Consider the following 25177-nt stretch of genomic DNA (forward strand, 5'->3'; position numbering starts at 1 on the left):
CTCCGGAGCAAAATAACATTGCTCCTTTATCTAACTACACAAAAATGAATTTAGTATAAATTGTATCACTTGCAAGACCCCGGACATTTGTCAGAAAATAATAGAATAATGCTTGCTCTGTATAATGACACTGTGAAGCAGAGTGTAAGTTTGAACAGTTGTCAGCATAACAAATTATTATTAACTTGTTTAGTTATTCTAGCTTAGATATTTATAGCTTGACAAAATCACACACGCTGGCACGCACATACACACACACGCGCACACACACACACACACACACACACACACACACACACACACACACACACACACACACACACACACACACACACACACACACACACACACACACACACACACACACACACACAGAGAGAGACTGTGAACCAAAACACAGGGAATCCATCTCCAAACAGACCTCAAGGGAGCATTAGTAAACAAAGAAACAGCAATCTCAACTTTCCAAGCAGAAAAACGCTCTGAAAGCACAAAAAGTTTCTGCGTCAATGTATTTGCTGTTTGCTTTGACGCAAGGGAAACCACCATTACCCAAACATCTCCACTTTGACAGACACATTAAAAGCATTGTCTCTTTACCATTCCTCCCACCTTCCTTCCCTCCCCCCCTCCCTCCCTCCCTCCCTCCCTCCCTCCCTCTCTCTTTCTCTGCCTCGCCTTCCCTCTGTATTTCTGTCTCTCTCCTTGTTGCTCTCGCTCTCTCTCTCCCTCTCTCTCTTTCTCCCCCCATCCCTCTCTCCTTCTATCAGTCCAGTTCTGTTAAAGCACCTGTGTAAACTTCACAGCCCAATGTTTAATCTCCCGAGGAGAAGCCCATACATATATGAGGATCAATTTAGTCATTTGGATGACTCAAATAAGATAAAAGGAAAAGTTCATATTATTCAGCATTCATTCACTCAAACGTATATTAAAATAACAGTGACATAACACTATGTGGTACAGTACATGATTCAATACTGCTTCTAGTTTGAAAATACAATAATTCTCCAAATGTTTTATTTATTTTACCTTTATTTAACTAGGCAAGTCAGTTAAGAACAAATTCTTATTTACAATGACAGCCTAGGAACAGTAGGTTAACTGCCTTGTTCAGGGGCAGAACAACATATTTTTACCTTATCAGCTCAGGGATTCAATCTAGCAACCTTTCGGTTACTAGTCCAACGCTCTGACCACTAGGCTACCTGCCACCCCAAATAGAACATTGATTTACCACTCTCCAGTTGACTCCAGTTATGCATTGTAATGATATTCCATGTATGTCCGTTTAGGGACAAATATATAAGACAAACCAGTTTGGACAAATAAAATACACACTGGAGACATATAATAGCATCCATAGATTTCCAAAGGTGATTGGTTTCCTCTTTGTCCTTTATATCCCCTTCGCATATATCTGAAATGAAATATGTATTTCCATACCAAGAAGGAATAAGGCCTCCAAGTCAGACAGTAATTCAGAAATATATTAATTCAAGTGGAAACTTTCTTTCGCACATGTAAAATGAAACCACTGTGCACCACAAATACTCTCAGAAATAGTCAAGTAAATCCTATCATCTTACATATTACTGTGCCTTGCCTTTCCTAAATCAAATCCATACTGGCCATATCGCAGAGGAGAACAGACACATTGTTTAATAACAGTAGGGAGTATTTATGAGTGTGGCTGGATTGTGTCTTCCACAATGCCGGATGGTCTGTCAGAGAGAGGCCCTTAGGGGGCTAGCACCACACCATGCCTAGCTGCAGAATGGCCTCTGTATCGTGTGTGTGTGTGTGTGTGTGTGTGTGTGTGTGTGTGTGTGTGTGTGTGTGTGTGTGTGTGCGTGCGTGCGTGCGTGCGTGCGTGCGTGCGTGCGTGCGTGCGTGCGTGCGTGCGTGCGTGCGTGCGTGCGTGCGTGCGTGCGTGCGTGCGTGCGTGCGTGCGTGCGTGCGTGCGTGCGTGCGTGCGTGCGTGCGTGCGTGCGTGCGTGCGTGCGTGCGTGCGAGCGTGTGTGTAAATCTCTCTCCATCGGCAGCGTGTGAGGATGGCTGTTAAGGGACTGGCTGGAGAGGAGAGCTGGCTCACAGGGCCCTAGATTGATGAAGTGATGGTGATGGATGGAGGTAATAAAGGCCTGGATGTCCTGTCTGTTGCCCGTGATGAGGCTGGTATGAATCACCCGTCGGGGGCTGCTTCTCAACATGCCGCTGCTCAGTCCACAGCCCAATAGTCTTTATAGTCAACACACATCACTTGTTAAGGGGTGCTAGGCCAACGACAACTTCTAGAAATAAAGTAGGACCAGCACACGATTGCTCCACCACATACCTTTAATTAGTCCAATAAATACAATGTTTTGATCCAGGAGAGGATCTTCGGCAGGTCCCAGAGTTTCGGGTCTTTCTCCATTTCAATCCATACTTGCATCCCTCTCTATCCATCAGTCTCTCCACCCCGTCATCCTTCTATCCCTCCAACCTCGACCTCTCCACCACACGCAATCGTGACTTCCCATAACCATCCAGGCAGCACGCCAAAGTATACACATTCAACAAGATGACAAGTGTACATTTATTGCCTCTATTACATACTGAAACTGATGTGCAAACTGCAAAGTTTCACTGGACCTAAAGCAGGGGTTGGCAACGGGCAGCCCGCGGACCAGTTTTATGAAATGATTGTCATTTTCAAATATAATCTCTTTTTAGGCTTAATTGTGGTCAATTTGCAGTGTACAAACTTTTATTATAGTTTTCCGGCCCCCCGATGATTCGCTCTGACAAGAAATCTAGTAGCCTACCCCTGATCAAAAGCATACCATTATGCAGACTGTTATATGATTGCCAGCATAATGGCAATTTAACTAAGGACTGTTTACCTTTCTTAGATTTGTATTCAAATATCACTTGATAAGTGATTGCAACTTTGATGGCAAAAACAACCCAATCAACTCAATCAAGCCAGTCTTCCTGGAGAGGGTCATTAGAAAACACAAGGCTTTTTAAAAGAGCAGTGTTTGTTTCAGCATAATCAGTAAATGATCTGAGATGATAATTGGTAGTTTGGTTGTTCCAGATGCTGTGCCGTGGTCTGTGAGGGTTTAGTCGAGAGGCCACCCTCTGATAAAAGAGACAGCATGAAGGGCTTTCAAAGTGCCACAGCACCTGGAGGCAATGCGATTTATCACTGTTTGCATGAATATTTATCATTAAGCTCCTTTTCTGCCTTCAGGGTTGTATGGAAATGTGGCTGTATAATGTCTTCTTCTGTGGTGTTCTGTTGAAAGACACCTGAACCTAGCGACCCCTAATTACTGACTGGTATCTTCCCCACATAGTAGCTGCCTCACGGGCACAGGGCAGACACGCTTCATTAAAACAAGAAGCAAATTCACTTTTCCCTCTACTAGCAAGGCAGAGGCCAGACAATTGTGGATTCACCCTGCATTCTGCTTGTGCTATGTGGTTGTGCTTGATAGTGGGCACGAGGGCACGAGGGCACAGACAGGGAAGTAGGGGATGGAGGATTTGCTGGTCTGGGTTGAGAGAGTTTGGGTGGAACCAGACTGAGGACTTGGGCTGTTATCAATTTGGGAACATTTGCTATTTCTCTGCCCCCTCACCCCTCTACCTATCCCCCTACCCCAGAGTGGGCCCAGAGAGCCAAGGATTGGTGTCTGGTCATCTTTTTTAGTGCTTTATCAGACCTGCAGGGTTCTCAGTGCCGTCCCCGGATTACAGAGCAGGGAGGGGGGTTGTGACTGACAGGCCTCGGACTAAGCTGCCCCTGGGGGGTTGGGGGGGGGGGGGGGGGGCAGTGGTATTTGTGAAGTCCGCTCAGACTTGTACTCTTACAATTTTTACAATTTTCTCTCCGGCTAGTCTCGGACTTGTCAGGAAGACAGAAAGACATCTCTGCCTAATTTAACGTATCTCCCTTCCCTCTCAGTCTGTCTGTCTCTGCTGCTTCATGGTGGGTGCTGTAGCCTAGGTTCAACAGCTCTATTGTTTTGTGTGGAGCGTAATTGAGCATGTCACAAGATGTTAACCTTGTTTATATTGCATGGTGAAAATCTGAATACAGCTAAACTCCCTTTTGAACATAATACTCTAATATTTTGTATAAAACACGCCAAGGACAATTACAGGTGCATAAAAACAGGACCAAGATCCATTTCAGCAAGATTACAGAGGATTCAAGACTGAGCATAATCATGCAACATGTAGTAACATGTAGCCAAATAGGGGTTTCATCTTGATCAATAACGTAACAAGTCAATTATACAACAACGAGGTATGTTGGCTCCACCAAATAATACATTTCAACCAGTTAACCACACATTGTGTGACGCTAATCTAGACATGACATCCACAGAGCAACATCCTTACAATGCTCGTCTGTTGTCTCCGAACTTGATCCCTCTGGCATTTATTCCACAACAAATGTTTTGTGAAAATATAAAATCTTTGATGTAACATGACAGGGCCTTTCACACAGTAGGACAAAACAAGCCTGGTCATCTTTGGGCACAAACCCAGAGGAAAATGTCTGACACCACTGTAGCAGTGATATGGCTATGGCTGTAGACTAGATGGGGCTGGTGAGTGCTACAGCTGAAAATCAGCCATAAGAAGCTCCCTTTTAAATCAGAAATGAGATTTGCGAGAAAAAAAATCTTTGTCACTTCTCTGTTTTCTCAATGACATTCAAATCAGCATTGAAAAAAGGCGCAAATGTAAGTTTGTTCCACCTGAGCGAATCTGACCACAAATTAGAGACCACTATGATGACACAAATGGGTTTGATGGATCACGGGGAAAACGCAAGAATAGGCTTTTGTAGGCTACAGTCCAAGCTATGTCTTCCAATGGTGCGACTGCAGTCGGCATCCAAAGATTATCCAACTTGAATAAACGCTTGGAGGTAAGGATGACAGCAGTGGTGTAGTCAAAGGCTATACAGATATCGCTTATTATTGTTATAATATTATTATACAACTATTATTGTTATAGATTATTATCTACATAGCGCATTGATGTGAATCACACTGTCGCTCTCTCATTTAGCTATTTGCGCCTTACGGATTGTGGTTGTTGTGGATGGCTGTTCACAAATCTAAATGTGTATTTGAACCCAATAATAAGTTGCCTATCAATCATTGTTTTTGAAACCCGTGGACAGCCAGGGGAAAATGTGCTCTTGCAACAGCTGCACAGTGCGGATCCCATCCTCTGGAATAAAAATGGGGCTTTTATTGCTCAATCTAATTCATGCTGATAAAAAATGTCATCCATAGGCCTAATGGACACATGTTCAAACTCACACACTTTTGATAGACTTAAAGGTGCAATCTGTAGTTGCTGCATCCATTTTTGGACTTATAAATGATATATATATATATATATCCATTGATTCTTGAAAAATACAACTTAAAAATTATATATCATGAGCTTAGTTTAACTGTCACACCACATGAGAACCCAAAATATAAGCTTATTTTTCTCTAATTTTTGTAAACATTGGAAATGTAAACAAACACTGTATAGCCTCATAACATGGTTAAAACATGGATGGTCAGTTCTTGCATCCATAGCTCTGTCTATTAATTTGAGAGTGGTTACATTTCTCCAGGCCCATCCCTCAGCTTTTTACCAAAACAGAGGTTGGGTGACCATTTTGTTATTGTTTCATCTGTGGATTATCAAGACATCAAAGTGTCACCAACAAAAACCTTAACAATAGGCCTATAGCAAATGCAGCATATGGCATTCATTTTTCACATGAAAATATAACTTTTCAGTAATGATCAAAGCATGCCATTCCATGAGCGTAGCATTTCTTTTTCAACTTGAATCAATAAGCCTAACCAGTCCTCCATGACAACAAAATCATAAACAACAGAGAAGGGCTGGCTAATAAATCCTTAGTTTTGGGGTGATGCTCAGGTTAAACAATTTGGCTAATCTATAGTTCCATATTTCCAAGTTCTATCCTTGAAGATCAAGGAGTATAACATTTATTGGATTGACTGAAATTCTGATAGACTTTGGTTTTTAATGTAAAGATATAATTTAATCGTATTATTATATGATGAAGAAAGCGATGGGTTAGAACACAGGTGTCAAACTCATTCCACGGGGGGCCGAGTGTCTGCGGGTTTTCGCTCCTCCCTTGTACTTGATTGATGAATTAACATCACTAATTAGTTAGGAACTCCCCACACCTGGTTGTCTAGGGCTTTATTGAAAGGAAAAACCAAAAACCTGCAGACACTAGGCCCTCCGTGGAATGAGTTTGACACCCCTGGGTTAGAAGAAGCCTACCTAACCAACCATAGAGAAAAATGTAACATCCATATATGGCCAGCTACTATATGTAAACTTTAACATTGATTTATCATGCAATGGATGTGGTTCAATTGGAAAAATTCATTTTTGTCATCTTCTAATGCCTCTTAATAAGGGAAAAGTAATCTAAAAGTAACTGAATGTAATCAGATTACGTTACTGAGTTTAGGTAATCCAAACGTTACGTTACTGATTACAATTTTGGACAGGTAACTGTAACGGATTACATTTAGAAAGTAACCTACCCAACCCTGATTATAGCATGTGCAATATGCAGATGGCTGTCTCAGTCTAGGGGCTCCATTCCCTGGTTACACTTGATGCTCTGGCTGTTAGCCTCAGTCAGACACAGCAGCGTGAGAAAACAGAGGCCAATGCTGGCCAAACTCATGACATGATGCACAGTCTGGTAGAACTTCAAGACTACAACCCTAAACAACTATTCATCAATGGTACTGTTAATCCACCGTCATCCACACATGCATCTTCATGTTATACATGTTTGGTAATATGTCAATCTACCTAATCTCTCAGCCACCATGATAAACTATACACACGTACCCATGGATTTAGTATTATAGATATGTGGTAGTAGAGTAGGGGCCTGAGGGCACACATTTAAAGTGTTTGGGGATCTGTTGTGAATGTACTATAATGTTTTTTAAATTGTATAACTGCTTTAATTTTTCTGGACCCCAGGAAGAGTATCTGCTGCCTTGGCAACAGCTAATGGGGATCCATAATAAATACTAATTAACTAGATTGTCTGAGGGTGCTGTGCTTCTGTCCAACCATGAGGCATGATCACGCATCTCCACCTACAGCTCCCTCATGTTCATAAATAACAATAGAACAGCACTCATGGAAGCCTCCAACAGGTAATATATGAGCGTAAATATGACTTCAGATAGGCCCACTACGAACTGGCAGACAGCACCAAAATAACCCTATAATTCCTGGGGCACAAATATGAGCAAAGATGAGGAGACAGAGCCAATTCCTCTTTTCTTTATTACACATTAAATAGGAGTGGTGAGATTCATGGAAAAAAATGATCTGAAATCAGATCACCACGCTACACACTGCCCAAAGAGAGATCTCTACTGATGTGTTCAACAGTGGTCATTCACTCCCCTAGACCTGGACCCAGTCACTCCCGAGTCCCATCATACACAAACAGAGGAGTGAAAACTCTATTAAAGCAACATTCATTTAGAGACGCCAACAAAATTAAGCACAATTTACAAAATATGCACCTTTCAGTATGACAATAGGTTGTTAAAATACGATCCAGGTATAAATTATACTTTTTTTCCTCAGAAATCAGCCATTGGCACGTAAAAAAAGGGAGGCGGAACATTTCGGTATAGTTACTTTTCTTGATACAGTATTGTTAACAAATGGGTTCCCATTATCAAAAATGCATTAACAGTTAATATCTAACTTTAGTAACAAAAAGGATTTAATCAAAGTGGGTCAAAAAAGCATAAATCCTAAGAACTACGGCTGCACTTACACAGGCAGCCCAATTCAGATCTATTGCCAATTAATTGCATATCTGATACCCATCTGATATTTTCCCGGTGTAAACAGCAAAAAAATACATTGAATCTGATCTTTGGACTTTTGATTTATACCACCTCCATATGTGGATCATAACCCTGATACAAACCCGATCCTCTATATGCGACCTCTGTCTGGATGCTCGGATCAGATTATTTTCCTCTGAAGTGTTTTTTATGCACATAAGCACCCGAAATTGAAAGGAACAGAGACGGGAAACGAGCATTGCATCTGGGTGCTACATCAGTGTGAATGTGCAAATCTGATATGGGTCACATGTAAAACTGTGTGGACAGTCAGTAGAAAAGATTGGATATAGAAAGAAAGATAATCAGATTTGGGTTCTTAGGGTGGTTGTGTAAACAGCCGAAATACATTGTATTGTGTATTATGTTTTCATTTAGAATCTTGTTCCTCTCAAACAGCACCGAGTTTGTAGCTCTTGAACAGACGTGACAGAGAAGCCTATGCTGTCTGACTGAAGCACCCGATACCAGCACAAAAGGCAATGTGTAAGACGCCCCAAGGTAAAAAAAACTAGTAATAAGGTGGTGAAATATGCATTGACCATGAAAAGCAAATATTCTGTGTTATCAATTGACTTTTTTCTCTAAAAACTAATTTAAATGGCAATTATTGCCTCATTTGCAGACATCAGTTCCAGTTACTACATCACTTGGAAGCAACAACCTGTGAAAGATAAACGTGACATAAAAATGATTGGACTGGACTAGTCATTTCACTTGAAAGCCAGCACAGAAAAACCCTCAACACCTTCCCACCCAAACTCCAAACCCAAAAACATCCAAGGGTGATTTAGAAAAATTCATATGAACAATACATTTTTGAACACCCTTATCATGACACCATTACTATGGGGATGCATCTTTTGCAGAAGAAAAACCTTTAAGATTTGTTTTGCCTAATCTAGCCAATCCAAAAACAGGAGAGTAAGTTTATGGCAGCGATAAATACAAAACAAAGGATTGGGGAAATGTGCAAGGCATATTCTGTTAGGATCTGTTGAGGTGTTTTATGTCCTGCATCTGAAGACAATGAGTCACTATTCTTTAAGAAGATAGTTCACCCGAAGAACACATCTACGTAGTCGACATTAGATGACTTGGTTTAAAGTTTAGGTTTGATTTAGGCATGCTATATTTTTTTTGCACTCAACACTTCAGATGCTAAACTGTAACAAGGAAGCCCAGATCTTGATTTGCTGGCTCAATTAGCTGAGGTCAAATGTGTTACTCCAGTGAACTACCTTCAAAAACACAAAACATGACGCAAAATACACCAATCCTGAGGATAAGAGGGAAGTTCATAGCTTAAACAAGGTCTCATCAGGAACAATTAACTCATCTTCTAGAACGTTCGTAATGAGCAGGGAATATCAAATCTAATGATAAAATAACTACAGGAGACACTGGCTTGTGATGGGTTTTAAGCAACATGCAGTGCCACTGAGCAACACAACATTAGCTGCATGTCCTATTCAAAATCACTGGTAGAATCTTGCTGTTCTGATGCCTCTCTTTATATAAAAATATATTTTGCTTCAAACCTGCCACCTGGAGCAATTCAGTTGTTGAGAAGGTTTCCCACCACTCAACAACTGGTTTCTACCCAAAAGATCAGATCAGGTTTGGTGAATATGAATTGACTCAAGTCCCGAAACACTATAAAAACCTGTGTTCCCCAACTGGAACAGAGCTCCTTGTTCCTGGCCCTAGTGGCTGTATCAGTATTATACAGTATTAGCATCACAGTGCCATTCCCCGTAAGAACACATTGCATGCAAAAAGGAAAGTCTCTCCTGTAGGCAGGAAATCACTGCTCACCAATTACCAAAAAAAAGCATTAACAAAAAAAAGCATTAACAGATTACAAGTGAATTAAATGGGTAACCATGATTTTTTTTTTTACTAGGTACAGTAGTAAAGTTCATATGCATGCTAAAAGTACTGCATGATATTATTGAATCATATCTAGGAGTCTAATGTAGGAGGATGGGCATTATTACACACAGTGGCCAGGACATTTGGAATTTCCCCTAATCAAGTGTTGGTCGTGCCTCCCGGTTGTTACTCCTTACTAGAGGGAACCAATGAAAAAATGCAGTGGAACTGGCTTTGAGGTCCAGAGTTGAGTTTGAGGGTCCTATGGTATCGAATGGAATGATATGCAATGCTTCGATTTCTCTTTCCCATTATGGCATCTGTGAGCATGGGCAGCGTCATTGAGGCCATTTCCATTTTGAAGTAGTCAATTTTCTTCTTTTACTACTGCGAGTTGACAAACTGAAAGGGTACATAGTGCCACGTGGAGTGTGTTTTTTGAACAGGTATGAAGACAATTTACTGCCACCTGCAGTTATGAAATGTTTGCTCACAAGTATAATTAATTGGCTGATCCCTCCTGATGACCCGGATGTAATGTGATCCTTCCATAACCCATAGTAAGTCCTACCTAGTTGACTACTTAAAAATTGTGAAAGCCCTCAATGGCGTTGCCCATGCTAAAAACGGCTTTTAGGCACTATGGATGGAATTCAACTCTCCCCCATACTGTTAGAAGCATGTACTACAACAACCTCTTCTGCTCATGCTCTACTAGCAGAGGGAAAATAAGCTTTTTAGGCTTGCTTTTTCTATTGTCCAAAATGTGCCTACAGTGTACCACTCCTAATTGATAATCAACCTATTGGACCAACACTTCTGGGCAACTGGCACTAAACATTAAGTAAAGATTATTAGTTTCAAATGAGCAAAAAAAAATGAAGGCAGAAAAAAAAGGGGTTCATTTCAATATTCGGTGTTGTGGTTACTTAGGTAAAAGAGGCTAATAATTTAGTGTAATGTACAAAAATGTATTAAACAGTTTGAACACATTTTTTCTATCTTGAAAAGGGGGGGGGGGGGGGGGGGTCATTATTCACATGAGTATGCACTTTGTCTTGGACTTCTTTTTCTTCTTCTTGCCCTCCTTGCTCATCTTCTCTTTGTGTTTTCGGATTTCCCGCACTAATGTGTAAAAGGCATCATCGACACCCTGGGGAAAATAAAAAGATAAGTTACGGTTAATTTTGAAAACTTCTCAAAAACATGGATGTTCTCATCTGTGACTAACATGAAAGCTGGGTTAGATGCAAATGTAATGGGGGCGTTTGAAATGGCTCCCCTATTTCACAATATAGTGCACTACTTTTGACTATAGGGATTAGGATAGCATTTCGGTGTGCACTACTAGTATGTTACAAATGTGTTAATTGTGTGTGGATTTGCAGCATCAGCTGGCCCAGTAGACAGCACAGACACAATCAATGGTGCCACAATGAGACAAAAAATAACCAGGTCTTTGTCATTCGCTGAGCACGACATTGGTTTCCTCCCTGATGCAATGGGTGGTCATTTCAGATTGCGACAGAGAGATTGCGAGAAAGAACAAGAGAGAGGGACAGACACAAAGGGAGTATCTGTGCCATAAGAACATGGATGACTCACAGTTGGCCCAGGACTTGAGTTTCAGTGGAACACCTCTGTGTTGTCCTCTTAGTAATCACACTTCCTTGGGTCATCATTTCAACACTTAATTTCATCCCAGATTATCACAATCTCCATTAATCACACAGATCAGATCTCATTTGAGCAGACTACAGAATGATCAGCACTCCATGATAGTATAAACACACAGAGACAGAGATACCACAGGAGTAGAAACCAACATGGATGCCTGGTTTCAAGGAGATCCCACGGCCCAGCAGATGCCAGGAGGTTAGCTTAGACAGGAATGGATCCCTCCCACCAAGGAGCAAGCAGCACTACTTTCCATGCTTGGCACCACGCGGTCGACACCCTCCCACACACACACCTGATGGACGGGAGGGAGCACGGCCGCTACACACTTACCCCTTTCACATCACAACACACTTTTTAAGCTTGACGCAGCGCGGGGTCTTTTCTTCCTTGCTGAGCTTTTTCAGCCGGTACAGCCTGATCTCCCGTACCAGACTGTAAAAGGCATCCTCCACTCTCTGCAGTGCGAAACACAGCTCTCCTCAGTTAAAGAATACGGGGACACTACGTGGACTCCCTCAGTGTTAGGGAATATAGGGATAACTATGTGGACTCCCTCAGTGTTAGGGAATATAGGGATAACTATGTGGACTCCCTCAGTGTTAGGGAATATAGGGATAACTATGTGGACTCCCTCAGTGTTAGGGAATATAGGGATAACTATGTGGACTCCCTCAGTGTTAGGGAATATAGGGATAACTATGTGGACCATCATTGAGCAGTTTTTATTGGATACTCGGTTGTCCTTGCCATAACCAGCACGTTGAAAAAGTCGCACCACTGCGCATGGAGCTTCTATTTCATTTAAACATTTGGGATGCAAGACTAAGACAAGTGTACATATAGCTGTGTATGGAGCTGATGTATAGATGTATAAAAAGGTAATTGTTTTATAGTTCAAAACATTATAGTAATTTAACTTCACAGGGGCATGACAGGTACAAACATTATACTCAGTGTCATTGTATAAGGTGTGAAAGTGGTGTGTATTATTCAGTACAAGGGCAACACCAGGTAGCTGGTCGACTTGACCAATGAAAATGGAGAAGAGAGCTGGAAGAGACCAGTCAGTGTCCCGTGTCCCCAGAAAGAGTTGTGATTGGACCGATGCAAAGAGAGCAGAAGGTTCACCTCACCGACTGCCAAATATATCACAGTGCCAGCCAGCCACGCAAAGCATCACGACACACACACCACCAAACACAAAACAGACAGAATAGCGCACGATGCAGCACAAGATCACACCCATCCCACTGTCCATCAAGCATGATTATTACCCCGCCACAAAACCATTACTGATAAATTCCCCTCTTTGGTGACGATTCAGTGAGAAATGTACAGATTTGTTGATTGCCAGATCCGTTTTGAAGACTTCCCACATTACCATGACAGAGGGGCATGCACAGATAGAACAATTACTCATATATCAATAATTATATAAGCAAGGGGACTTTGCAGTGCATTACCTGATACATTTCCAAGCACCATTTAGAAACCGAGCACATAGACACTGATACCAATAGAAATCAAAAAGTACCTTCGGAGTCATAAGAGGATCACAGGATTTTGTGAGATTGAAGTGGCCATGATTGTAAAAAGCCATTGCAAGGACACCTGACACAGCTGGAAAGAAGTAATCTTGCTACAATAATGAAAATTGATCTGTGGAGAGCATTGTTAAATGGTTTCTGTTTTCACACCAGGAAATACCCTCAAAGCTACACGCAACCCTTCACTATTACAAGGGCTTGATTTATTAAAAGGTGCAAAGTTATACCAGGTAACGCTTAGTAAATCTGTCCCAAATCCGTCTTCAACTGGATATGTAGCAGAGCTAACGTAGCCTTGGAATCCAAACTGAATAACGCTACATTTCACTTCACTGAATTCAGTCTGGATTTTCAGGCTAGCCAAATCAAATCAAGTTTATTTTATATAGCCCTTCGTACATCAGCTAATATCTCGAAGTGCTGTACAGAAACCCAGCTTAAAACCCCAAACAGCAAGCAATGCAGGTGTAGAAGCACGGTGGCTAGGATAGCCAATGGCCATCATGTTAAAAACCATGACCATGGTTGCTATTTGCGCCATGGCTATGTCCACCTTGCCCACTACGGCCTGTTGTCTCGGTCTCTCACCTGTCTGGTTTTGGCTGAGGTCTCAATGAAGGGGATGCCGTAGCTGCGCGCTAAGTCCTGAGCCTGTTTGGTGTCCACCGTCCGGGACGGCAGGTCACACTTGTTCCCCACCAGCACCATGGGCACGTCTTCTGAGTCTTTCACCCGCTTGATCTGCTCTCTGGAGAACAAAAACGACAGGGAAGGCAAGGGTTAAATAACAGTGTAATGCTTTGGTTGTCCAAAGCAAGTAGGGAATTTACTCGTTTTTTTGGGGTTATTGATTTCACACACAATCTGGGTAAAGTTAGTTAAAGAGTGGGTTGTATTTACAAGTATAAAGTGATGTTGGCATTGACACATAGTTAAGGGGATACAGTTTGCAGAACCGTGTCTGCTTGGAAACTGCATCACAGATGTTACAACTATAGTCTGGCTTTCCGCCATCAGTGCACTTGGCAGCAGTACTTCGGATGTCCTGTATAGCAGCAGAAGTTAGCTCAACCTATATTGGAGGATGTCCTCTACAAGGGAAGAGTCTAGCTCACCTATATTGGAGGATGTCCTCTACAAGGGAAGAGTCTAGCTCACCTACATTGGAGGATGTCCTCTACAAGGGAAGAGTCTAGCTCACCTATATTGGTGGATGTCCTCTACAAGGGAAGAGTCTAGCTCACCTATATTGGTGGATGTCCTCTACAAGGGAAGAGTCTAGCTCACCTACATTGGAGGATGTCCTCTACAAGGGAAGAGTCTAGCTCACCTACATTGGAGGATGTCCTCTACAAGGGAAGAGTCTAGCTCACCTATATTGGGGGATGTCCTCTACAAGGGAAGAGTCTAGCTCACCTACATTGGAGGATGTCCTCTACAAGGGAAGAGTCTAGCTCACCTACATTGGAGGATGTCCTCTACAAAGGAAGAGTCTAGCTCACCTATAGTGGTGGATGTCCTCGAAGGACTTGGTGTTGTTGATGGCGAAGACACAGAGGAAACCCTCCCCTGTCCTCATGTACTGGTCCCTCATGGCGCTGTACTCCTCCTGACCTGCAGTGTCCAGGATGTCCAGCAGACACGTCTCCCCATCAATCACCACCTGCTTCCTGTACGAGTCCTGAAGGAGGGAGAGAGAAAGAGAGGGATGGATTGGGTCAGGAGGGGCACCTTACCGGTAATCAAGTAGACTGGAAACTTATGAATGATCACATATTCATAGGTGTCCAGTCTACCTGACTAGGAATCAGAACGTCTAGACCTAACTATATGGTCATAGAATGCTCATCTAATAAAGTTGCAGAGGAAATTCAATAATATTAGAATCAGAGAGAATGGATGGGATGACTAAGAGTGACTATATGTGCACCAAGGGAAAAATGCACTCAATCTTCAAGCAGTCATAAAATTGATAGCTTTCAGAAAGTATAATTGAGTAATAATATCTGACATGTGAAACTACTAAAGCATTTAATCACATAGCAATCTATCATCAACCAACAAAATGAAACTGACTGAAAGACACCATGTTTATGATATTATAATATTCATACATTCAAATAACAGAAAATGATCAGAAATGATCAAAACCTGTTTGGCATCTTTCATCTTCAACCAGAAAAACCTGCTAGAACTAAATTTCTACACAACTTTATTTCTAAAAGATTTTTGTCTCCCGATTCTCAGGCATGCCTTGCTGAAGTAAGAGACAAGGGTGTACTGAAACTACTTATTACCTCGATGGTGGGGTCATATTCATCCACAAAGTGGTTCTGAATGAGCTGGATGGTGAGAGCGCTCTTGCCCACGCCTCCTGCTCCCACCACCACCAGCTTGTATTCTGTCATCGTTCACCTGTGGGAGAGAAAGCACACAGGAATAAGGTCAGTGAATATATAAAACCTTTTATGAGCTACACACTAACTATCGACAACAATCCTTCAACTGGGATCTCCAAAACCTGGACATTTCTGGAAAATTTCTGAAATGGTCCAACCCTACACACACATAGTGAGAATGAAGCTGAGGATATGAAGGATTTCTCCCCCCTTCTCCATAGCCATCTGGTCAAGTTGTATTAATTCCCTTAAACTAAACTTAAGTGCAAATGCAAAATTGTATTTTGTCCCAATTGTCTCCAGATTGCATTTCATTTCCACAATGGCCCTCCTATGTTCTCCAGAGCTGGAGGGAATGTATACAATAACAGATGTTTACATTCTATCCTATTTCATCCTGCGATTTTACAGAAAACGAGATGAGTGTATATATTATTATATTATGCCGCACGCCATCGCTCACCGATATAATTATATGTTCATATTCTTGTTCATCCCTTTACATTTGTGTGTACAAGGTAGTTGTTGTGAATTTGTTAGATTACTTGCTAGATATTACTGCATAGTCGGAACTAGAAGCACAAGCATTTCACTACACTCGCATTAACATCTGCTAACCATGTGTATGTGACCAATAAAATGTGATATTATACTCTACTATCTTATAACATTCTTAAATGGGATTCTCAACAAGGAGAAGATATGGAAAACTATGAAAGAGACTGGAATTCTGGAAAGATAGGGCAGCTTATGTATATCAGGTCTGTTGACTATTATATTACTTTGAATTGGCACAATCAATGTTCTTTCTGATTAAAAAATGACTTGTCATCATTATTTAACATTGTTTGAACAGAAGATTGCCGTTTACAATTCCCCCAAATATCATACCCACAAATGTTGCTACTAAATTATCCTCCAACTGAAATGTATCTCTAACTGTAACAACACAAGTTCAAAAGATAGTTGTGAGTAACAGCTACACAATGGGATCTGTCCTCAGGCAGTAGACACAGATCTATGATGTTACATAATGGTCCCAAAATGGACAAACAACTAGGAAGCACACACTGCTATGCAGACGGTATGTGAACAACAACTGTCCCTACAGTTTCCCTTTTCAAAAACATACCCTGCTAGGTATAATACTGAGGTCAGTTTTCTGAGAATCTTGTATGGTCAATACAAACAAAAAGAAGACCTCACCCATGCCTTCACCCAACTGAGGTATAAATTTACTAACAAAGTTAGTGTTTCCTCACACTTTTCATACGCCCCTTGAAATGATCAGCCTGGAGTTCTACACCCATTTATGTACTCCCTCTGAAAATGCATGAAACAAAAGGAGCATTATAAACTGGATGGTTCGAGCCCTGAATGCTGATTGGCTGAAATCTGTGGTATATCAGACAGTATTCCATGGGTATGACAAAACATTTATTTTTACTGCTCTAATTACGTTGGTAAACAGTTTATAATACTAATAAGGCACCTCGGGGGTTTGTGGTATATGGCCAATATACCACGGCTAAGAGCTGCATCCAGGCACTCTGCGTTGCGCATAAGAAGTTCCCTTTGCCGTGGTATATTGGCCATATACCACACGCCCTCTGGCCTTATTGCTTAAGTATAGCACTTATGCCTACTATTTCTATTGAATATGACATTATAGGCCTAATGATCACCGTCATCATCAGGAACTATTGCCTACAGTGTGGATAAGGTAAATACAGATGAATCATGACATTCAGATTCTACCACTGACATAAAATTATTGTACAGTAGGTTTAATAACTTGGCCACAACGCTTGCTCTGTTAGTACAATATTGACACCCCTTTCATATCCTCACATCCTGCAGGAAATCGAAAGCGTGTTCATGATTGGCTAGTCCTGACACCTGTAGTCAGCTGCCATTACCAGTCATCAACAAGGTTGTAATGTCCAATCAAGCACTCTCGCCGAGTTCTGGTTTCAGATCAATTACAAGTTACAGTACATGGCAATATTGTGGGAAAGTATTGTGAAAGAGTAGACAAACAGTCGCCTATATATAAAAAATCAAACAGTGTCCATTTTATGCAGTTTACTTATTCACAATCTGATGATAGACAATGTGATCCTTTCAACCATTTTCTTTGGCAGTCAACCAATGCCTAATGACAGCAGTAGCTTCCATTGTAAAGTGTAGGCCTACTACTAGTCATTAGTAAAATACTCTAAACGTGAAATGAGAACAAAACACCCTTATCGATACACCCTCAGGTTGACTTGTAGCCTACAATAACTGGAGTAGGTCCACATAGATAGAGTAGCCTAGATTATGCAGATCCCCACAAGTATTAGTAAACTAGATTAGCCGTGTGCGAATTTATTTAACACTAACGTTATCTGGTGGCACAATGGATTGAACGCTATGTGTAAACCCGGTAGAACCTGCAGCGTTCATGGGCGAGTTGATGAGTTTGAAGCCGCCATAAATACCGCATAGGTCTGCATTTCAGACATTAGGTCAACAATTGGGCGTAGTTTGCATAAACAACTATACTTTAGATGCAAATGTCCGGCAAATTATGAAATCAATACAGACCCAACATAAAATTAAGTTACCGGCGAAGGTATACAATGTCACCCCTGTATCCATTGTGTAAATTGATACAAATGTAGCGATCTTGTTAAATTGTTTTACCTTTAGCGTATGGAGTTCCGCGTCCGAAGTAGCGACCAAATAACAAGTCAAGCAGATAATCCTCCCTTTTCACACGATCTCTACATTTCCTACTTCACAATGAAACGGCCCCATATATGTAGATAAAACTTATTTGAAAAAGCCGACGAATGTAAGGAATGAATCAATTGAACTTTACATTTGATCCAGCGTTTGGCCTGCTACTCTCGATTCAACTGAGTTTGGCCTTAGCGCGAAAATGGGCGGATACCGGGTGCAGAGTAGCCTAGTACAGCTCACTTACTTAGAAAGCAGGGGATTTCAACTGGTTTCGGTGTGATATCACTACACTAGTGTCGCAATATAAAGACGCTCTTCCCCGCTGTTCTCCACTCAATGCACTTCTACTTTACCTCAATGTATTGTTCTTGTGGGTGCATGTGTTGGCAGATTGTGTTTTGAAACGTTCTGGAGTCGATATGTTTTTCCAAGAGAGGACTGAAATAGGGCGTATACATATGCGTTCAAATAATTTGGAATTACATAAATAGGCGTATTTAAACAAATTATATCTATAAATCGATCATTATGGCAGTGTTAATTTAATTATTCTACCTAGCATCAATATTTTAAGACCGATCTCTGGGAATAAATGGTCTGCTTCCCAGTGAAGCTGGAACAATAACGGATAGGGGGCGCCTCCACTATATATAGGCTCTAAATATAACTGGAACGTACTGGAGGGGCGTCATTCCCAGTCAAGGAAATGATTGGTGATCCCGTGTCAGTTTTTCTCGGATTTCACTGATATACGACAAACAGAGGCGGTAACCAACTGACATAATTACGCATATGCGTAACATTTAAATTACGCGTGTTCATAAAACTAAAGTGCGCAGCACCTATGCCGTTTTTTAAAAAAGTTGTCAGAAATGCGCAGAATAGCTATGGACAGAACATATAGATACAGTAGATAGTGGACTCTAGTGCCCAAAATACCATTTTAGTCCATTGAGGACTTTCACCATTTTGAAGTAGTCAACTGGGTGGAACTTCCTGTGGGCTAAGGAACGATCATGTCATTTCATCCAGGTCATCAGGCGGGATCAGCCAATGAATTATCCTCGTGAGCAAACATTCCAAAACAACAGGTGGCAGTAAATCACCAACCTTTGCTTTATACATGTTCAAACAATACACTCCAACTCATAGAAGTAGTAGAAGAAATTTGACTACTTCAAAATCTATAGCAATGGAGCTGCCCATGCTCTCGCTGAAGCCATAATGGGACAGATACAATGTTGCATCCTCTAACTATCTCCATGGGACAGAACCATACCCCCTTTTCTGTGAGAATTCAAACACTATTTATTTATGAAGGTAAAATAGTGCCTTAAGTGTACAAGCATGATTTGCACATGTAACATATGAGTTGCACCTATATAATCAGTTTTTTAGTTGCAAAAACATATTTGCAAACATTTAACTTCTTTTGAGAATAAATGCAAGAACACTTGCAAACATGTAAGTTCATATGCAAATAAATTAAATAACATTTGCAAGCATGCAACTAAATTTGAAAATGAATGCAACTCATTTACTAAACTTGCGACTGGTGAATATTCTTCTGTGAATTAAAACTACATTAGCCGATGTTGAATCTGTGCCCAGCTTCATTAAATAGTACCCGCAAAACACCAGTCTCAACATCAACATTGAAGAGGCGACTCTGGGATGCTGGCCTTCTAGGCAGAGTTGCAAAGAAAAAGCCATATCTCAGACTGGCCAATAAAAATAAAAGATTAAGATGGGCTAAAGAACACAGACACTGGACAGAGGAACTCTGCCTAGAAGGCCAGCATCCCAGAGTCGCCTCTTCACTGTTGACATTGAGACTGGTGTTTTGCGGGTTCTATTTAATGAAGCTGCCAGTTGAGGACTTGGGAGGCGTCTGTTTCTCAAACTAGACACTCTAATGTACTTGTCCTCTTGCTCATTTGTGCACCGGGGCCTCCCACTCCTCTTTCTATTCTGGTTAGAACCAGTTTGCGCTGTTCTGTGAAGAGAGTAGTACACAGAGTTGTACAAAATCGTCAAGTTCTTGGGAATTTCTCACATAGCCTTCATTTCTCTGAACAACAATAGACATGAGTTTCCGAAGAAAGTTATTTGTTTCTGGCCATTTTGAGCCTGTAATCAAACACACAAATGCTGATGCTCCAGATACTCAACTAGTCTAACGAAGGCCAGTTTTATTGTTTCTTTAATCAGAACAACAGTTTTCAGCTGTGCTAACATAATGTCAAAAGTGCTTTCGAATGATCAATTAGCCGTTTAAAATTATAAACTTGGATTAGCTAACACACCGTGCCATTGGAACACAGGAGTGATGGTTGCTGATAATGGGCCTCTGTACACCTATGTAGACATTCCATTAAAAATCTTATTTCAAAAACAAGGACATTTCTAAGTGACCCCAAACTTTGGAAGTGTTGGAAATTCCAAATTGTTTGCATAGTCAATATAGACATAGCAGTGACACACACACGTAACCCACCAGACATGCCACCAAGGGTATTGTACGGTACCAGTCAAAAGTTGACACACCTACTCATTCCAGGGTTTTTCTTTATTTCTACTATTTTCTACATTGTATAATAATAGTGAAGACATCAAACCTATGAAATAACTCATATGGAATCATGTAGTAACCAAAAATGTGTTAAACAAATCAAAATATATTTTATATTTGAGATTCTTCAAAGTATGCTATTCTCTGTGATACAGGCGATTGAGCAGCCATTGCGAAAAAACAAGATCACTCGGCAGATCTATGAACATTCCGTCTTCATCAAGGCCATGCACGGAATCGTCATGGGGGGCATCCACCCCTTCAGCTGCATCTTCATCCAGCTCTTCTTCATCATCAACAGCATCTGGTAAGAACAAGGGTCAAGTCTGCAACTCAACCATGAGCCTGAATTAGCCTAGTGGTGCTTGTATAATGATTCATAAAGAAAGAAGTAATTAATTGATTATTAGATTGTAAATGTTAATTACACATGAACAAATTGTAACGGCTGATTTCCTCCTCTTCGTCTGAAGAGGAGGTGTAGCAGGGATCGGACCAAGACGCAGAGTGGTAAGTGTCCATGTTTTAATATAATCCACTGAACACGACAAAAAATACAAAATAACAAAGTAACCTAACCGAAACAGTCTCGTGTGGCATGAACACAGACACAGGAAACAAACACCCACAAACCAACAGTGAAAACAGGCAACCTAAATATGGTTCCCAATCAGAGACAATGCAAAACACCTGTCTCTGATTGAGAACCATATCAGGCCAATAAACAAACCTAAACATAGAAACACATAACATAGACTGCCCACCCCAACTCACGCCCTGACCATACTAACTAAAGACAAAACAAAGGAAAATAAAGGTCAGAACGTGACACAAATAAGTAAATACCTAATAATTTATTTGAACCAATGTCAAAAGCAAGGAGACTGAATTTGATTTATTGTTGAGTATTTTCTCAACATTTTATCTCAAAAGATGTACTACATGTTTGGGTTCCTGTTCCTGGTGTTCATCATTTTCCTCATCACCTGCTCCAAGGCCATCATCCTGCTGTGCTACTTCCACTTGTGTGCAGAGGTGGGTGGAGCCATGCATACATGGATCTGGCATCACAATAATGGTATACTGTGCTCTCTCTCTCTTTGTATGTAAATGCATGATGTAATATTTGTAAAACGGATTCCTAACGTTTCCAGTTTGCCAGATTATCTGTGCCATTATGTTTAGCTACCAAAAGTGAAGTCTTTGTGTCAACAGTAAATCTATTTTAGTTTCATGAAAACATTCTAAATGATGCAAATGTTTCTTTCTCATATGACTTAATTTATCTCTGCTCATCGATCCAAGCACTTAGATGTCACTACAGTGTCAAAAAATGTATTGAGCCGAACCTAAAGAGCGTCTTATGTTTTGTATAGGACTCACTGGTGGTGGCATTCCTTCCTGACCAGGCTATTCATGGCAGTCAACCTATTTGTTTACGACTTGCACTACTTCTCCAAGCTGCAGATCATCACCACTACCATCCTCTACTTCACTATGATCATGGTGCTCATTTTCTTCCTCTTCACAAGGGAGTCAACAACAGCGCCACACTACGCAAGGCTAGACTCTCTATCAGGTTTAAGTAGAGGCGCTCAGACACATTTCATCTTAACGGACCGTGCTGGAGCTTTTGGCAGACTTTGGCAGATTCATCGGCTGTTTCCAGCCACTCGTCTCAATAGGAATTTTATCCGCCTTTAAGAAATGGAAATGTGTGGTGCTGTATTAGCGAGCCGAGACAGTTGAAAATATTGATGGGATATTTTAGTTGTCTGTGTGCTCCTGAAGTGCTGTGGTATCTCACTGTTAAAATCATCCTAGAGTGGAGATGAAACACCTGTTGTATTTAATGGGCTGATGTGGGTAATACTAATACAGAAATAACCATTGTAAATGTATATTCTCTTTACTGCATTTTGCCATTTTATGCCATTATGTTTACCACTTCAATGCCCTTAAATCTGTAGTTTAAAGCATGGTTCGATATTGACATTTAGCGAGCTAATCAAGATAGAATCTGAGAGATCTCACCTTTTACGTATCTCTGTAGCAGTTAGCTCTCATTTCGTCTGGGCACTGCATCAGCCAGATGAAGCAACTGCACATTTAATATTCTTCCCCATCCCCTCTTGTCTTGATTCTACAGCTAACATTAGCCAACTTGAGCAGAGATCTCAGCTTGCTAACTAGCAAAGCCAACCAACTACACATCAAATATACACAGAGCAAATAATTGTTTTCTAAACTGATTTTAGTCTCAACCAAATTACAAGTACATAGCTTTATCTATTCCTCTGTTACACAATATAATAACCACAAGATACAGGCTAGCCAGAAAAGCTCTAATGCTAGCTAGTTAGCAAGCCATGTAATGCCAACAGAAAAGAGGCTAGTTAGATAGCTAGCTAGCATTAACTTTGTAGTGGTTATGCTATGTGGAAACACTCATTTTAATTATTCCCTTCATCTTCTTCACACCGATGCCTTGTTGTAGCTTTCAAATTCTGTGAATAGCATTTAGCTAGCTACAAATGTTTACAATTTGATCCATATTTAGCACAGTGGGAAGTGTGCTTCCAGACCGGAACCCTGTGAAACGTGAGAGCGCGTTCCAGAATGACAACACCTCACCTGATTGGTCGGAAGAAAAAGTCCTGTCCCCCAGAGCTTGTATATTTCTCTGCTGCTTGGTGGCAGAATTTGTTTTTACAACTGCAAAACATTTACCCGAGGTTAGTCGCTAAACTGGTGCCAAAACTCTGGGCGCACAGGTTCGACATCGGCAAATTTAGTTTTAATTCACAGAGGAATATTCACCAGTCGCAAGTTTAGTAAATTAGTTGCATTCATTCTCAAATTCAGTTGCATGCTTGCAAATCTTATTGAATTTATTCACATATCAACTGACATGTTTGCAAGTGTTGTTGTATTTATTCACACATCATGTTATGTGCTTGCAAGTGTTGTTGCATTTATTCTCAAAATATTTTTTATTTTTTTGCAACTACATAACGGATTATATAGGTGCAACTAATATTTGACATGTGCAGGTCATGCTTTACATCAGGGATGGGCAACTGGTGGCCCGCGGCCCCCTTTAGTCTGGGTCTCAATTTACTGTTGAGAGTTAAAATAATAGAATACACAATTCGAAATTTGATTGTGCATCAGCAATCACTCAATTAGCAATTTATTTTTAGATTGGTAAATTAGTCTAGCGGACAGCTATCTGAACTTGTAGTAAGCATGGTCGAATTACAGACCGGGTGGGGCCCATTGATCATCAGTTATCATATTAAAAACTGCAAACATTTGCCTCCACCCTACCGCAAAATGTGTAGAGTTGCAGACCCACGAGCCACTGTGGCCCCTCATGATGAGTTCCGTTTTTTTGTGGCTCCCACTCCCATCAAAGTTGCCTATCTCTGCTTGACATGCTTGTACACTTAAGGCACTATTTTACCTTCATATTATTCTTTCAAGGAACCAGTTCTATGGCAAAAAACGAAATTGATCTGAAACACTGCTTAAAGGCCTACCTAACAAAGATTAAAGATCTTGATACTAATTGCATAGCTATTACACAATAGTGGAGACAGTACGAAGCCTGCAGTACGTAGCCTGCTCACACTTCATATTTAATTTGTAGAGTAATACGTGTTGAGTTTCAGCACTTTCTCAAACACTCTGGAAAAAATTAAATAACATATCAAATGGATGGACTGAGGCATTCAGACTGTGTCTAGATGGAGCCACAAGGGGTCAGTAGTTGTACATTTATGAGCTCGCAGACAATGCCATTGCCGATACCCCATCAGCGTTTTCATTCAGTCTTGTGTGTGGCATATATTATACTTTGTGCATATTTATAGCTTTTTGCTGTAGATTGATGTTGAAAACAGTTTGTGGAAGGACTGTAACATTACGTTGCTCTTAAATCTATGTATTTTTACGTTGTAGTTACATTAACATATATAGTGTAATTTGCCTACACATTGTGTAGGAGAAGTCTAGATTTATGTGTTCTTGTTCTATTTATTTTACATGCTTTAATTGCCACTATCTGTAAAGTTGACATTTTCTCTCAAATTAATTGTCCACACAAAAGTGAGACACGCTTTGTTGGAATCCTGAGAATGTGGCATGCAACAATCCAATAGAAACACGTTTTGCTAAATTAATTTCACTGATCCCATAGTATAGACCAAGGGTCCCTACCCAACCCTGTATCTCACTGGCACCTTGATTCAAGCCTGTCCATTAGCTCAATTACATATCATATCTGTGAAGATAAGGTTACTGTACACTACCAGTCACCCAGATATATTCCAGTTAAAAGTCTATAGGCAGACTACATCAGAAGAAGTTCTCTGGTAAACTGTGTTTGTGGTAATTAGAACATGTAATGTGCAATCTTGACTGACTAAA

General features: G+C 40.8%; 1 protein-coding gene across 3 annotated transcripts; it reads right to left on the reverse strand.

Moving 5' to 3' along the window:
* Positions 1 to 7349: 7349 nt before the first annotated feature.
* kras (v-Ki-ras2 Kirsten rat sarcoma viral oncogene homolog) lies at positions 7350 to 18744 on the reverse strand. Of its 3 annotated transcripts, none has more exons than XM_039017749.1 (6): positions 18528 to 18744; positions 15346 to 15463; positions 14551 to 14729; positions 13637 to 13796; positions 11832 to 11956; positions 10870 to 10974 (listed from the first exon to the last, which is right to left on the reverse strand). In XM_039017749.1, exons 2-5 carry the CDS (start codon positions 15454 to 15456, stop codon positions 11837 to 11839), a joined length of 570 nt encoding a protein of 189 aa, XP_038873677.1. In that variant the 5' UTR covers positions 15457 to 15463; positions 18528 to 18744; the 3' UTR covers positions 10870 to 10974; positions 11832 to 11836. The 3 variants fall into 3 exon arrangements, with proteins under 3 accessions (XP_038873678.1, XP_038873677.1, XP_038873676.1); XM_039017748.1 differs by lacking the exon at positions 18528 to 18744 and adding an exon at positions 18136 to 18507; XM_039017750.1 differs by lacking the exons at positions 11832 to 11956; positions 18528 to 18744 and adding an exon at positions 18136 to 18502 and having other exon boundaries at positions 7350 to 10974.
* Between the last annotated feature and the right edge of the window lie 6433 nt (positions 18745 to 25177).

Source organism: Salvelinus namaycush, chromosome 21, assembly GCF_016432855.1.
Source record: "Salvelinus namaycush isolate Seneca chromosome 21, SaNama_1.0, whole genome shotgun sequence".
Classification (NCBI taxonomy): Eukaryota; Metazoa; Chordata; class Actinopteri; order Salmoniformes; family Salmonidae; genus Salvelinus; species Salvelinus namaycush.